This window comes from Sabethes cyaneus, chromosome 1 (genome assembly GCF_943734655.1).
Source record: "Sabethes cyaneus chromosome 1, idSabCyanKW18_F2, whole genome shotgun sequence".
In the NCBI taxonomy this organism is placed as follows: domain Eukaryota; kingdom Metazoa; phylum Arthropoda; class Insecta; order Diptera; family Culicidae; genus Sabethes; species Sabethes cyaneus.
In genome coordinates, this window is record NC_071353.1 from 154986780 (window position 1) to 155002813 (window position 16034).

Sequence of the window (16034 nt, forward strand, 5' to 3'; positions counted from 1 at the left end):
GACGATGAAGAAAGGGTTAAACGGCTGCAAAACAGTAACAAGAAATGCCAAAACGGACTACAAGTGAGAAAAAAACGACGCAATCAAGAATTATTGACAACAAATCGCTAGAAAGAGACCAAAAAAGGCGATTATTGGTTCTGCTGCCGTTTATCTAGGCGGTTTAACGGGATGCCCTCCCAACGGAACAACGCTAAGCACTCGGTAAACCAGAAAAGGCGGTCGGAATCAGTCGTGAACTGTGTGATCGGGTGCGAATCGAGACACGCTTCAGTTTTTGTTATTAGAGTCCAGAAATAGTTCTCATGTAAGATAGCGCTGCCAAGAGTACTGCACTTTTTGAGGGACTTCATGGCAGCTTCCCAGAGGCCTCCAAAACATGGTGACCTCGGCGATATAAACTTGAACGCAATGCCATCATTGGCACAGCTGTTTGGTGTGAGATATTGATGATGTTGTCGACCAGTGCGGGTCTCTCCCGTCGTCGGGAGATGAAGCGTTCCAAAATGGTCAAGAAGGATTGGATCGACACTAAGCTTCATGAGACCTGCGAGGTTTTCACTGCGTACTGCTATCCGTTGGCGTTGAGCGAAATCGGCGAGTTTTTCATCCCAGGTTTTTCCCTTTCTCCGAAATCCTTGTATGAGTAGTATCGCTTGTTGTGCCACCACTGGACCGACGAGTCCTAGAGGGTCAAAAAGCCGTACAATCTCCGAGAGGACGATTCGCTTGGTGATCTAGTGATTACAGCAACTGGAGAAGTTGTTGTTTTCACTTGCCTCACAGTGCAGGTCATGTACCATGAACTTGTTACAAATTTATGTTCTGATCTGACTCATGGAACAAGGCTATTCATCGATTTATTGCACCCAAAAGAGCACCTCTAATGGAAATGGAGATTTAATGTTCCATTAGAGGCTCCCACTTGGGTGGTTGTTGGGAGAGAGTAATGCAATCTGTCAAAACTATCAATGTGATATTTTGTTTTGTTTATTTTTAAAATAACAATTCTCTTCTAACATTTCTCTCTAGATACCTTCTGGCGGGATTGGCCACCGGTTCAATCATCGTGTTTCACATCGACTTCAACCGTTGGCACCACTAATCGACGATTTTCAGATGTCTTAAAACATTTACATACCACTTCCGAACGATATTCAGATGATTTTAGATGACTTTTAAACGACTTTCAGCGGACTTTAAGCGATATGCAGACGCTTTTTAAACGACTATACTTTCAGATGACTTTCATGCGATTTACCGATGGCTTTCGGACAACCGCCAAACGACGTTCAGGCGATCTTCAAACGATTGCCGAACATCTTTCAAGAAAGACCTTCGAGTGGAGGACTTCCAAACGGCTTTCAGTTGCTTTCTGGACGACGAATTCAGGACTACGTTAGGAAACATTCAGAGACTTTTAGATACTTTTCAGGCTTTTAGATTGCTTTTAGATGACTTTCAAATGTGTTTCAGACGGCTGGTTCACCAAACTTCAAGCGATCGGCAGATCACTTTCAGCCGACTTTTAGACAACTTTCAAGCGACTTTCAAAAACGGACTTCGGCCGACCATCCCGAAACTTTATGAAATTTTGTACAAAGGCCGTATTATGTAAATTCGAGGTTGCCCATTTTTCCAGCACAATGTAGTCGAGACTTTTGTATAGGGATTTGCGGAGAATTATGTCTCGATAATTACTACAGTTGAAGCGAAGGCCTTTCTTATAAATAGGTCTTAGTTCGCTCCTGACTTTCAAAAACTCGGTGGGTATGTCGTCATTTAAAAGATCCTCGCCGTTCTACAACTCTTTGAAGGGTCGAATTTTTAGTCCTTTGCCTCGGCCAGAACATGTGCCTAGTGCTGACAATTCACTTGGTGACGAAACCTCTTCGCAGCATTCATCATTTCAACTGTTCGACACGGTTTTATACCTGGTCGTTCGTCTGTACTAATTTGCTGGAGTTTACTACGACATGTATTATGGAAGACAATGAGCGAGTTGATGTCATTTATACCGATCTGAAAGCGGCTTTTCATAGAATTAACCGTGGGATACTTTTGCGGAAACTGTGTCGTCTCAGTGCTTCCCAACAAGTGATTGAATCACTGAACTCATACTTCAGCGGTAGAGTACTACGTGTGAAACTCGGATCCAGTATTTCCTCGATGTTTGTCAATAAATCTGAAGTGCCTCAAGGCAGCAACATGGGGTCGTTGCTTTTTCTGTTGTTCTTCAACAATGTTGCGTTACTGGTGGAATCTGGGAGGAAGTTAGTGTACGCTGATGATTTGAAATTATACACTGCGATTAGTGATGATGAAGACGACTGCTCTCGATTACAGTTTTGGTTAAATCAATCGGCAAATAAATGCAGTAAAATTTATTTGCCGACTGATGTAAACAAAACTGGCTTAGTGTGAGGACAGCAATGTAAAGTTATTAGTTTCCATCGCATCAAATTTGATTTGATTAATTCTAAGGCATCTCGACAGCTTGGGTTTATCTCTAAAATAGGATGAAATTTTATGGATGTCCATTGTTTAAAAACATTGTATTGCGCGCTAGTTCATCCACTGCTGGAAAACTGTAATTTGGTTTGCTTTCCCAAGCAGATCACTTAGAATCTATGCATCAATCAGGAGATTGTTTCGACTTGCTTTGCGGCATCTCCCTTGGCGCTATTCCGATAACTTGCCGCCTTACGCAAACTTTAATTCAATTGGCCTAGACACGGTCGACCATAGACGCAAAATGCATTAGGCGATGTTTGTGGCTAAACTAATCAATGGTGAAATCGCTGAATTTCCGGATATCACTACGACCATTACGATCGACGAGACTACTACAAATTTCATTTCAGCGAACCGCATTTGGATATAACGAACCCACTCACGGAATGCATCCGAACTTTTTTACAAGTGCAAGAATTATTTGAGTTCGGTGAACCATTGCACTTATTTGCACAGAAATTGAAGAGATGCAACTTGATATAAGATTTTATTCATTAAGACAATTTGTATGAAGTATCCCAATACATGCAAATGTTACTGCCAGTCTTCCCATGTACTCTGTAGAAAAACTCAATTCTCAGCGTTTTACTGTCCGAATTGGCCAATTTTTAATCACGAGTTCGTCTGCCGTCTGCCACTGCCGTCGACAGACCGCTGCTGGAACTATTTTTACCGATCTCAACGTGTTCCGCGCACTAAATCAACTTTCTTCACCACCAGTCGCCGGGGCCATAACCTACTGTCCAGTGAGAGGGGTCAGGGACTCAAGTTCCATGCTACCATAGGAGCTCACCTCAGTCAATCAATATAATGAATGGCAACACATAGACTGAATATCGATCGTTGTGTACGCAGTTGGACCCACTCTGACCAATAGAAGTTAAAACATCTTGAATCCGCACGATCACAGCTGATGAAACAACCACAGCTAATCCAATTGTCTTAAGTCTAAAACTGAATGAATCCAACTCGAAGAGTTTCCTGAAACAAATTTAAGTATCTACTCGAGGTTCGTCTTATATATTCTTAACTACAAACCAGTCAGCGGACTCTGTTCACAGTTTTTGTTATTGGAGTCCAGAAATTGTACTGATTTAGTGAGTGCTGTGAAGAGGTTTGTTGAGGGATTTTACGTCAGCCTCCCGGAGGCCTCCAAAATTTGGTGACCGCGGCGGTATAAACTTGCCGATGCCCAATGCCATAACACAACTGCTAACTATGAGATGTCGATGATGTTTCGAACAACCGAACGAGCTCATCTAGCTCTTGCGTGGCACCTCTGAAATTTTGTGCATTGTCGGTCAGTGCGGACCTTCCCCTGTTGGATGATGAAGTGTCTCAAAGTGGCCATGAAGCACTCGATGGATACTAAGCTTCACGAGACCTTTGAGGTTGCCACGTAGTTCTATCGATCGGCGTTGAGCGAAGTCGCCGATTTCTTCATTCCACACTTTTCCCACTCTTTAAAGTTCTTGCATGAACAGTATCGCTTGTTGTGCCACCGCTGAATCGACGATTCCCAGAGGGTCAAAAAACCGTGCAATGTCGGAAAGGACGCTTCCCTTGGTGATCGGGAGCCCTCCGCTATGCTGCGATTTCTCAATACGAATTTCGTTCTTCTTCTAAACATCTACCTTTCTGGCATCTTTACGTTTTCTTTTTGTCCATTTCCAACGATCTGTTGTTATATTTTATTGCTTTTTGTTACGTTGTCGGTTGCTCTTGATTGCGTCTTTTGGTCTTTATTTGTAGGCTTTTCATCGTAGTTTTGTCGTCTTTCATCTTTTATTTGCATCAGATTTTTGCCTACTTGCCATCAGTTTTCCGTCATCTTTTCTCTGTATTATCGCCGTCTTTTTGTCGCCTATTTGCTCATTTCTGTTGTTCTCATGTTGCCTTTTAGATATCCTTTTGTTGTTCTTTCTCTCTTTGTTGTTGTCATTTCTCTGTCGTAATTTTGTCGTCTTTTCATGGTTGTTTTGCCATCTTTACATCACATTTCCGTCATTTGTTCGACATTTTTTGATTCCTTTGTTTTTGTCGCTTCCCATTTAACAATTTAGGTTTTATTACACTCTTATGATGGCATTTAAACTAAAAATTGGTCATGAAAACCGCCGTTAAAAGTACCATAAAACTCATACCATAACCATAAACTGTCTTTCCATCACCTTCTCTCGTCATCCTGTTTGTTGTCAAAACAATCAAAACTGCCACAAAAGACGATCATTAAAACTGTCGCAGCACAATGGCCTTTTAGCCCAATGTCCCTCTGGCATATAAAAAACAACCAACATGTTATTTTCCTCGATGTCTTTTCGTCGTTCTGTGGTCGTCTTTCTGTCCCATATTCGTCGTTCTTTTTTGCATATTTTGTACTCTTTTTGACGCTCTTTAATGTTGTGTTTTATCATTTTGTGTCGGGTTTCTGTCGTATATTTGTCATTTTTTCATGGTTTTTTTGTTGTTGCATATGTCGTCGTTGTTTTGCCGTCTTTTCTTACCATCTTCGTCATATTTTCATGTTATATCAATGGTCCATTCATCTATCATTTTTTCACCTTCATTTTTAGCATTTTTCATTGATTATTTCGGTAACTTTTGACGCTTTTGTCGTTGTTTTTGTTCCTGTTTTGACATCTTTTCTTTGTTTTTTATTGTCATTTTTTCGTTTTTTGTTGCCTTTTCGTCTGTTGTTCTGTCTATCGTCAGTTGTTCTGTTTGTTATCAAGACAGCAAAAAGCTATCGTTTTACTCTTTTCGTCGTTTTTCGTCGTCGTTCTATCGTATATTCGCCTTCTTTTCATTGTGTTTCTTGCGTGTTGCGTCACCTTTTTGAAGCTTATTTTTTATCCCTGTTTTACCGTCTTTTTATTGTCTCTTCATTACCTTTTCTACATCTATTTATATTTATTGCGTCCTTTTGTATTGTCTTTTTTGTTGCTGGCCTGACGTTTTTCGTCGTATTTTCATCACGTTTTTGTGGTCTTTTGTCTTTTTTTCTTTGTCTTTTCGCCGCCTCTTATTCGTCTTTTCGTCATCTTATTGTTGTCTTTTCGACGTCTTTTTGTCATCTCTTTGTTGACTTCTTTTCGTATGCGTCGTCTTTTTGTCATTTCTCTGTCATATTTCCGTTGTCTTTTCATGGGTTTTAACCATCGTTTCAGTATATTTTCGTCGTCCGTTCGTCGTTTTTTGAAGTCTGCTTTTGGCATTTTCGTCGAATTTTGTTTGCAGCCTTTTTGACGCTTTTAAATACCTTTTTGTTGTGTTTTTTGTATACTTTGTGGTATTTAATCATGTTCTTTTCGTCTTCTTATTGTTGTGTTTTTGATGCCTTTTCGCCGTCTTTTTGTTATTCATTCGTTACCCTTTTTTGTATTCGTCAAATTTTTGTGATCTTTCAGCCGTATTTTTGTTCCAGCTTTGTGCCGTTTTCGTCGCCTTTTTTGTTGCTGTTTTGGCATCTTTTCTTTATTTTTATTGCTATTATTTCGTCGTCTTTATTATCGTTTCGCCGTTTTTTTCTTTTCTTTTCAAATACACGAAATACTGAAATTTCCAGTCCAGTCCTGTTCAAGTTGTCAACTTCATCAAAGCTGTTGTTGTCAACAAAAAGTTATCGTTTTACTACCTTTTCGTTGTTCTTTCGTCGCCAGTCGGTCGTTCATAGTTCACTATCCTTTCATTGTTTTTTGCATGTTTTGTCGCCTTTTTGTTGCTTTTTAATTGTTTTTAGTCATGTTATTATTTGTTCCTGTTTTACCATCTTGCCCTGTTTTTTACGTCGGATTTTTGCAGTATTTTGACCCGTCTTTTCACTGGCTCTTTTTGTCATCCCTTTATTGTCTTCGCTTCGTATGTGTCATTTTTTGTCATCTCCTCGTATGCGTCGTCTTTTTGTCATCTAGCGCGGGTGTCCTATTGTGATCTGATGGTTTTCACCGGTGAAGATGGTCTCTGGAACCACTTGGATAAGTCAATTTATGAAGTGCAAGTCCAGCCGATTGCATCATGTTTGAATTCGTTGAAATAGTTCTTCATAAAAAATGCATACCAACTATAACAAAAGCAATAGAATGGTGCTCGGATTCGATTTGATTTCCAAAAGTTTTTGGAGGTATTTGGTCGCGGAGACATTGTATTTAAGTCTCAAGACAAAGAGCATTGCAGCGTTGGGAGGCGTTTTTCCCTTCCTCATTGCGTAAGTTGTGCACCTTCAATTTGTTTCGAATTTATGTTCTAATTTGACTCATGCAAAAAGCTATTCATCGATTTAATACACCTTATGGAGACAATTGACCTATCTTTGTCGTGGCTAGTAAAGAAATAGAAGTCGAAGAGCAAATAAAAATAACAGTTTGAGTTGCTTTTTCACCGTCGTCCATATAAACTGGAGATTTAATCCACCTTCAGTGGGCCCCACTTGGGTGGTTGCTGGGAGAGAGTGATGCAATCTGTTAAAACTCATTGGTATATTTGTTTTATTTATTTTTAAAACAACAATTCTCTTCTAACGTTTCTTTCTAGATATCTTCTGGCGGGATTGGCCACCGGTTCGATCATCGTGTTTCACATCGACTTCAACCGTTGGCACCACGAGTACCAGCAGCGCTACTGAAACTCGTCCCTCCGGTACGTCTCGATGACTAGTGCAGGCGAAGCGGAACTGCAATACCGACGACAGTCGTCGTCATCACAGTCGCCACACTTATCCAGTTATCAGCATCATTATCCCGCTGCCGGTAGTGGCGGCGGTAATGGCACTACCACTACTACAACCACCAGCAGTAGCAGTGCCAGCAGCAGTAACGATGTGGTAGTGTACTGAGTCCAGTACGGTGTTGGTGAGTAATGGATGATGTGGCCGCAATTTGCTGTGTATTTAGATAGTTAGTGGGTTTTAATCAATCAGCCAGCAGGAAGGTTGCCAAAATCTCGTTACTGCAGACTATTTGGACATATGCGATGTGGGGGGATTAATTGTTACTTATTATGTATGGAAAGTTACGCTTGACGTTGCGTAAAATTACTGTAGAAAAAAAGCTTTTAACGGTTCAAAATGGCGGTATGCTACTAAGCTTTCTTGCATTGCATTGTGAGAATAAAATATTAAAAAAAGAGAAAACAATTCAGCTGGCTAAGCAGCTTGCTTTTGAGAGTAACTACAGTAAGAGAGAAAAATAAAATCATTAAAATTATTAGTATTTAAGACAGAATCTACTTTAACGCTAGCGGGCGGAGTGATTGTTCGCACATACACACACAGATAGCACTAATCATTCACGCATCCACACAATCACACGCATATTAATCTACACAGGTTACGAGAAAAACAGCAGAAGAAAATATGCCAAATGCAAAACGTTCTATCTGAACATTCTTTTTACGCATTTACAGTTTTGCGCAGCAAAAAAAAAACAGCAAACAAAAATTATAGAAAATAATCCACCAAAATTTTACGGGAGAAAACAAAAACGCGGATGCAGCAGCGGAATAAAATGGGAAAGTTAGACGTAGCGAAGAAGAAGAGATGCCAAATGTAAAGTTTTAAAACTGATCTAAAAACAAAATACAAAACAAAAAAAATAATTCACTGCAGAATAGAAACAGAAGAAGATAAGAGTGTTTTAAGCTTACTCATACAAACCAAACAAAAAAAAACTTCAAAACAGCTAACTTTAACAGAAAAGAAAGGGAATATGTGAGTTCGTATCGTCACTTCTGAGGTTATCCGTCCGCAAATATTTACATTTAATCTTAACAAATTAAACGCTAAACAAACAAAAAACCATTGAACAAATCAACCAAATCAACAAGCACCTTACCACAGCACTTTTTTAAAGTCACTCCCACAGAAATAAAAAAACTAAAAAAAACAGAAAATATTCCGTTACTCAGCATTAGCATACCGTAGAGCAGATTAAACACACAAAAAACAGCAGCTAAATCGAGCGGAAGCAACCTTACCTAGTATACAAAATGTAGTTGAAAAACAGTAAACTATTCACGTGCCAAGCATTTTTCGACATTAAGCCCAAATTGATAAAAGACAACCGAATCGAACACACACACTGTCAAACACACGTCTTAGCCAAAAAACCCTGTTGTTTTCTAGTTTGTTTTTTCCAGTAGTGGAAAAAAAGCAGCAACAATGCTTCTCCGTCCAAATGTTTTTTTTTTATTTCGATTTTCCTTAAATATCTGCAAATCTGGCAACGCCTCTGATTATTAGTAGAACACACTCATACCATCACTTTATTACACGCTCAAAGTGTTCTACCCAACAAGCGAAAGTGAAAATGAAAAAAAAAACTTGCAGTTTGTGTGCTATAAGTTACGTGATCTCTGATTGAGCTAAAATCTGAACGAACGAACGACTGCGTCAAGTATTCGGTTCAAGTCGGTCCCTTCCTACCTGCAACCCAAAAAAAAATTAAGGTACGAGGAGGAAAAGGACCACCCCGGCCGGCCGGCACCACCACCAAGTAAGTGTATGCGTAATGTTTTTTAAAAGAAAAGATTTCGTCCATTCTTTGCTGTGTTAATTCGATACATTCCTGCCCTTTTCCGTGGTGAAAACGGAACAAAACAAAAAAAAAACACTGGGAAAAAAACGTCTGCTCATTGCTAACTCCTCCCCCCACTCCCACGGTCTCTTGTCCAGAGACTGTAAAAAATTTTCTTAAGCCATTCCGTTGTTGTTATGAGCAAGAAAAAAAAAGAAAAGTGAGAAAAATTCAAGCAAACAAGTACTTAATTTTTTTTCTGTTTTTGGTCACTAATAGTCCTATTACTAGTTTTAGTCGTTAGTCATTTCCTAGCCTATAAGTCGGTGTTGGTGTAAATTTAGCGTGAGTGAAATTAGATTAAATGAAACAAAAAGAAAAAAAGGGAAGTCAAACTCGTAACCCCATTTTTTGCTGTGGCGCGCACTTAGCTAGTTTTTATTGAATACACGAACGGAGTTTGGCGGAATGCCGCCAAACTCGAACGCGCTTCTTGTGAATTATTTTGTGCACTTTTACCTTTTACACTAAGAAAAAAAAGACGCCCTGGCAAACAACGTGATGAGTCGATTGAAATCTAGTGGCACCTAGAGACACACTATAGTAGGTAATATTTTAACAATAGAAGCAGATAAAAAAACAATACTGAAAGTTACATGAATAAGACTCAACGCACTTCCCCCCTCTCAAACAAACAATACGATTCACAGCATCAATAGAAATAACTTCTAAATCGGGCTGAATCGCGCGTTTAGCTGTGTATTTTAAACAAAAAAGAAGCCAATCTACCGCAAGAAAAAAAAAACGTTGCAACAGAATGTAAATTAGAGCAAAATAACGCTTAATTAATAGAAGAAGAAAAACAAAGCTGCAGAAACAAAAATATAATAACGATAATCCCGCGATGTTCACACCAGACAAAAAAAAACTGTAACTTTTTTATAGTAAGGCGATAACGATTTAAATGATGCATCCAAAAGTGTTGATGCCGTAATCACATTTTGAGCCAGCTCACAGTGACAAACAAAAGCAGACAGACGGACGCACGGATACACACACACACACAAGCAAACCAGACACAGAGTTTGGAGGCGACGCCTCGTTCGCCTCGTTTTCCGTGGGTGGGCTGATGAACACACTAAACAAGCTGCAGGGTTGGACTACAATTATTATTATTATTATTATTATCGATTACTATTGCTACTGCTACTACAACTACAACTACTAACACACAGACAGCGTAAAATTTAAGGGCTGTTAAGGGACAGAAAAAATATTTTGTGAAACCATTATTACAGCTGCTGCTAACTAGGAAACACACACAGTATCAATCACAGTCAGCAGTCGATTCAAGACGCCCAGTTTAAAACACTGAAAGAAAAGGTAGAGGAGAAAAGAAACGAAAAAAAGCGGCTCGCGGACGCGGTAATTAAAATATTGATAAAAATTATGAACCTAATTATGATGGATGGTGGTACTTAAAGCTAGCAGCCCCGGGGAAACTCTGGAAGCCCCGCGCCGCAGACTTCGAGGGGTTGCATTTACTTAAGATTTAACTATAAATGAACGGTTAGAGAAAACACAAAACACACACAGTAAAACCTTACACAAAAACACACACACACACAGATACACATCCACACACACGTACATGAAAGCTAGGGGAAGAGAGCTAAGAAACAGAATTAACAGAAAGCAAATCAAAGAAGCATTGTTATTAAGCCCAATTTATTGTACAATAAATTAATTGAAATTAGGTCGGATCGGTGGTGACTATCCGAACGTTCCCATTCCCCTCGTCGTGGGCAACGAGGGGCTAACCCGTGCGCAGCTTTCGGACGAAAGCTGGTTAAAGAAGCTGGTAAACTGAAAGGGAATTTTCTGCTAATCAGGCCCGTCCTGCTCTTTGTGGTTCGATTTTACACACTTACAAGTATAGTTTGAAAAACACATTTGTAGATGTACCTAAGGTAATCAACGTATTTTGAATACATAATTTGGACACTTGTAGCAAAATGTCCAAAATAGGTTGGTTACCCTAATAATAATCTGTAATATTGCTAAATTCGAGCAGTGCTCTGAGTGCTACACAAAGAGCGCTCATTGTGCACCACCGTGTGTGAACCGAGAGTGCGCAGTCAATATAAAAGTCAGAGCAATACCTAATTCAGCAATATGCAGATAATAATTAGCTCTACAAGTGTGCCATATCTAAATTTTTAGAATTTTGCTGGGCTTAGGCGATATTACTAAATAGGTAAAATCGGAGCACAACGAACGGCACAGCAGCGTTGCCAGTCTTTACTGAGGAACAATTTGTGCTTCATTCACAGGTTTGCTAGTATTGTTGGTTTGTTTTGCTGAAAAGAGTTTCTAGAGTTTCTTTTAACATGGATGAACTCCGCTTCTTTACGTCTTAATATGTGACCACTCTTTAGGACAATTGTTTTATTGGTGTTGCCCATAATTGTATTTGAAGGAAATTAGTAAATCAATACCTTCGTTATTGATCTTTCATCATTCGCCTTTCATCTATGTTTTTCCGTATTTCATTTTTTATTTTTCTTCGTGTTCGGTGGTTCGTTCTATTTGACATCTGCTTTTATGAGCATCTCTATATCGTTTTTTGCCCCTTTCCACCGATGTATTTTTTCTGTTTTACTTGTCTTTGACTCTGTCGCGGTCCAACGTAAATCATTTTTTATTCACTATGTGAAACTAGATGTGAGATTATCCACTATAGGTTGTCGTGTACTGATTGTTTAATTGTCAAAACACTTGGGTGCAAACCGAGAGATTGTGGGCTAGAGTTCCTCTCAATAATTGAACCACATAATATATTTTTGGCCGCACATCGAAGTTTCGCAATATCATCCAGTCTACCATTCTTCCTCACCAAGGGCTGCTCCACCTTTGATAAAAAAACCGATTTGTTGTTTTTTTTGGTAGTCTTTTCTGTCGTTTTTGGTTACTCTTGATGACGTCCTTTTTTTCTCTTTTGCAGTCTGTTTTAGCAGCATTCAATCGTCTGTTCATCATCTTTTTTTTTGCATCTACGTTTAGTCTTAGTGTCGTTTTATTGTCTCTCTTGAAATTTTTTGTTCCTTTTTGACGTAGGACTCTTTTTTCCTTATAGGTAATCCATCTGTAAAGATGCTAAGAAAATTTGCTAACATTTTCATAAGAAACTGTTTGCGTCGTTGAGGTTCATGAGATGTGTATTTTCGAGTTAGGATATTCAATAAAATCGAGTTTTTTTTAGCTATAACTCAGGAATAACAACAAAATTTCATCAAAATTCTATCATTAAAAGAATTTCATGTGACAGAACATAATTTTCCGACTTTTCGGAGTTTTCCACTCTCACTTAACTTAAAAATGGACATGAATTGGTTGTAGATTGGAGTTGCAACTAAACTGGAAATTGGATTTAAAACTAGAAACTTGAAATCGATGCTGAAATTAGCTTAAAACTGAACTAGAAAATTAATTTACAGCTGCGCACTTCTGAGTTCCAGAAACTATTTTGTTTTACAATAAAAATTTCAGAAAAGGTGGGACACGTTCATAAGTCCTCAAACAGACAAAAAAAACATGCGAAAAAAGACGACAAAAAGAGGACGAATATACATCAGAAAGGCATTTTTCATGCCTGGACAACATACAGGACGAAAGATGATTAAAGTATGACAAAAAAACCTAGAAAAGGTGGTAAATAGACGACGAAAATACACCAAAACAACAACAAAAAACGGCGAGAAGCCACCTAGCAACAAAAAAGTCCAAAACAGATGTCAAAACGGAAGAAAATACGATAAAAAGATGGCAAAAGGACCCGAAAAAGACAAGAAAAATACGGCAGACGCATGACAACATAATGACGAATACGAACAAAAGGCAAGAGAGATGACGAAAAAACAACGATAATATGATGCAAACGGCGAAAAGACAGAAAATAAACGACAAAAACACAACGAACGCGTGGTGAAAATACAGCAAAAAGGCAACGGAAATATGACGAAGAAGTGAAGACAAGCAGGCGAAAAGACGCCCCAAAAAACGACGCCATCAACCTAAATATTCCACAAAAGATGATAAAAGTGACCAAAAATCGCTGAATAGACAAAATACTAGAAATCCGGATGTTAAAAACCATTTAGTTTAGCTTGTTGCTAAGAAGGACAGGAGAGCAGGCTTGACGCAGAACTGCGAGCGAACGTAAAAGCAGTTCGTTCTCAGGGAATTTTCGGTCGATTAGTTCATTGAGAGACGCCAAATTTGAGTTTTATTTTAGTTTATTTCTTTTCTGTATTCATTTGTCGTCAATCAACAGAGCCGACAGTTCTTATTTACCAGAATGTGTCAAACAGGTCTTTCATCCTGCTGGAATATGCTATCTGACACCGTTGCAGCTGTTGCCGACTTACGGCGGTCAGTTCCTTGAATTTCACCTGGTCAACGGCAAGTTCACGTAGCGTGGCCAGTTGCGTCGACTTCTCGATCATACACTCCAGATGTGTATCGTAGACTAACGAATTAAGCTCCAGTCTTACCAGCTGAGGGAAAGCCTCGCCGAGCCGGAACTGATCCGGGCTGTAGAAGGTTCGCAGGCTATTCAGTCGCAAGAAGTGAACGCTAGGAAACACGTGGCGCATACTATCACTTAAATGAATTGGCCTATTCGAGCTCAAAACAAGCATTTCAATGTTTGGCAAAACGAGATCACTTTCTGTGTGTAATGTACTCTCAATTCCAAAACTAATGACCTGAAATGAAATGGTTTTTTTGGTGAAGTTTGAAAGAGAAAAATCAAAACATACCTTAAGGTGCTTCAGAGTTGCTAAACAATGCAGTGAGGTGATCCACGTGGTATTAAACCATAATTTTATCAACAGCGGGCATGATTTGCATAGTTGTACTAAATCTTCTTGCACAATTATACTTTCGCACAGTACTAGCGTTGTAAGCCTAGTTTCTTTTGACAAATATCTTAAATGGTGATTAACCTTGATTGGCAAATTGCACTCCAGATGCTCCAATGGTAATTCCTCAATAACCGCTAGTGCTAAATGTAAGTTACAGCGAACGCGAAGCTTTCGGAGATTTGGAGCTAGGCGAACAATGTCAGTATGTGCACCATCTACAATCTCTAGTTCTTCCAAATCCCTCAGAATAGGCAAACTGTAGTTTTTTAAACGATAAAGTTTTACCTTCTTGAGACGTGGACATTTTGAGAGAATTTTGCGTAAAACTTTGGTTGATAAGACACCGGACACTAATTCTTCGAGTACCGGTCCGAGTTGCGTAGCAACCGACAGTATTATGTCCATGTCACCCTCACAAAAGGAACCAAAGTAGCCCGCTCCGATTACGAGCTTTTGATAGCGTCGTGAGACCTTATGGTAGCGAAACCTGGAGTAGGCTCCTCCCAGTCGCAACTGAAGGCGATTCAAAAATCGGGCGTCGAATGCCAGATCGCCCCAGCGACGGCATACGAGGGAAAGCATACGGCGTGCCTGCAGTCCAGGCAGGAAAGCAAAAATCAGCTCCAGCACCTCGTTCGGTAGCGCGTCGATGTGCAGCCGTTCCATGATACCAGAATACGTTATAAGAGAGTTGCTGTGAATCCGCGCGGGCTGCGAAATGTAAAGGAAATGCATCATTTGACAGTTGTAATATGAACAAGTTTGCTGTATCGGCTTAATCTAGTACCGATCTTTGAAAGAATTTAGGTAATAACTTTACAGGTAACAAGCAGTTCGGGTCAGAAAGCATGGAAGAAAATGAATTGATTTTCATCTAATCCGTTTATACCTTCTTGATTGTGTTTCAGTGCTTTGAAATTGCCGTAGATTTTACCTCTTAAATTAAAAATTATTTCAACAAAAACCTTCCTTCTTTCCTTCAACTTACCTTCCGTACCTTTTCGAAATTTCGTTAGCTTTGTCCAGATTTCTCGAACTTCATTGGCACTAATTCACGAACATTTGTTCAACTGAACAAGCAACAAATCAATGTTGTTGCTGTGTTTTGTCACTATTAACATGCTTCGTAAATATCGGCAAACACAAACATCGGCAGTAAATCTTATACCATAACAGAGAACGTTTTACGAGCTAACCGGTGCAGGCGAGAATCCCAAAAGAAATGAAAGATTAAACCGGCGGTGCGTTGTCGGTAGAAAAGATCGATACTTTAACGGCGATATTTTTCGATTCCCGGCAGTTCGATATTTGATAGTATCGGTGGTGCTCAAACGACACGAACGTATACACTGAAAAAAAAACGGTACGTCAAGTTTATTTGGAAACATACACTCTTAACCTAAGGCCGTCTGTAGACGGCCTTCGCTTTTGGAGCTCCAGAGCCGCATACGAAATTTGTTTTAAATTGACAATATGCAAAATGTCTTCAGAACAGATTTCTTGACATTTTGATATTAATATCACAACATTCTAAGTATGCATTCAAAAGTTATCATTTTTCAAAAACAAAAATTTCGAAAATAATTAATGCACGAATATTTCCTTTTTTACTTTTGATGAAAAAGCACATCTAGAACGAAATGATTGACCGTAAAATTTTTCTATGAGTAAATTTCATGCTTTATATCAATTTTGCAATGCATTTGAATTGAAAAAATATCTGGGTAGAGCGTTAGACATGAAAAACGAAAAAGAGAAATTGGACTTTTTCTAACCTGGCGCTCCTCCAGATAATTATTTTTGCATGAAAATCAGAACTTAAGGTTCTTTTGTGTGTACTTTCATGATAAAACAGTCATTAGCTTGTCGCATCGTTTTTACGATGTTGCCCGTTAGAGGGTTAAATGAGTTTTCCCGCAAATTGGTTGGACTTAGCTATGGCTTGGCTAAAACTAGTCAAGCTGCCCTTAAAATGTTGAAAATCAGATTTTGAGTAGATTGGTAACCAAAAATTGGTAATGTAGTTTCAGCGTGGATGACAAAGAAACCGGAAAAGTGTTGGGTTTGCGATACTCAGCCCATCCTC

The 16034-nt window shown here is 39.1% G+C and overlaps 2 protein-coding genes across 5 annotated transcripts in view; one reads left to right on the top strand and one right to left on the bottom strand.

Moving 5' to 3' along the window:
- Positions 1 to 10773, top strand: part of LOC128732471 (neurobeachin) — a 306950-nt gene extending 296177 nt beyond the window's left edge. For all 4 annotated transcript variants that reach the window (XM_053825722.1, XM_053825724.1, XM_053825723.1 and 1 more), the window contains one exon: positions 7045 to 10773. In XM_053825722.1, the coding sequence (XP_053681697.1) occupies positions 7045 to 7135 (91 nt within the window). In that variant the 3' untranslated portion in view covers positions 7136 to 10773. The remainder of the gene's footprint in view (positions 1 to 7044) is intronic.
- Positions 10774 to 13370: 2597 nt separating this feature from the next.
- LOC128732625 (uncharacterized) lies at positions 13371 to 14410 on the bottom strand. Its single transcript, XM_053825915.1, has 2 exons — positions 13844 to 14410; positions 13371 to 13789 (listed from the first exon to the last, which is right to left on the bottom strand). Exons 1-2 carry the CDS (start codon positions 14351 to 14353, stop codon positions 13373 to 13375), a joined length of 927 nt encoding a protein of 308 aa, XP_053681890.1. The 5' UTR covers positions 14354 to 14410; the 3' UTR covers positions 13371 to 13372.
- Between the last annotated feature and the right edge of the window lie 1624 nt (positions 14411 to 16034).

What these genes read in the sequence shown, in the direction of transcription:
- LOC128732625 (XM_053825915.1), bottom strand. Translation starts at nt 14,353, where the DNA reads ATGGACATAATACTGTCGGTTGCTACGCAACTCGGACCGGTACTCGAA. An exon ending in CAACTCTGAAGCACCTTAAG is followed by an intron (nt 13,790 to 13,843) that starts GTATGTTTTGAT and finishes ATTTCATTTCAG; the next exon opens with GTCATTAGTTTTGGAATTGA.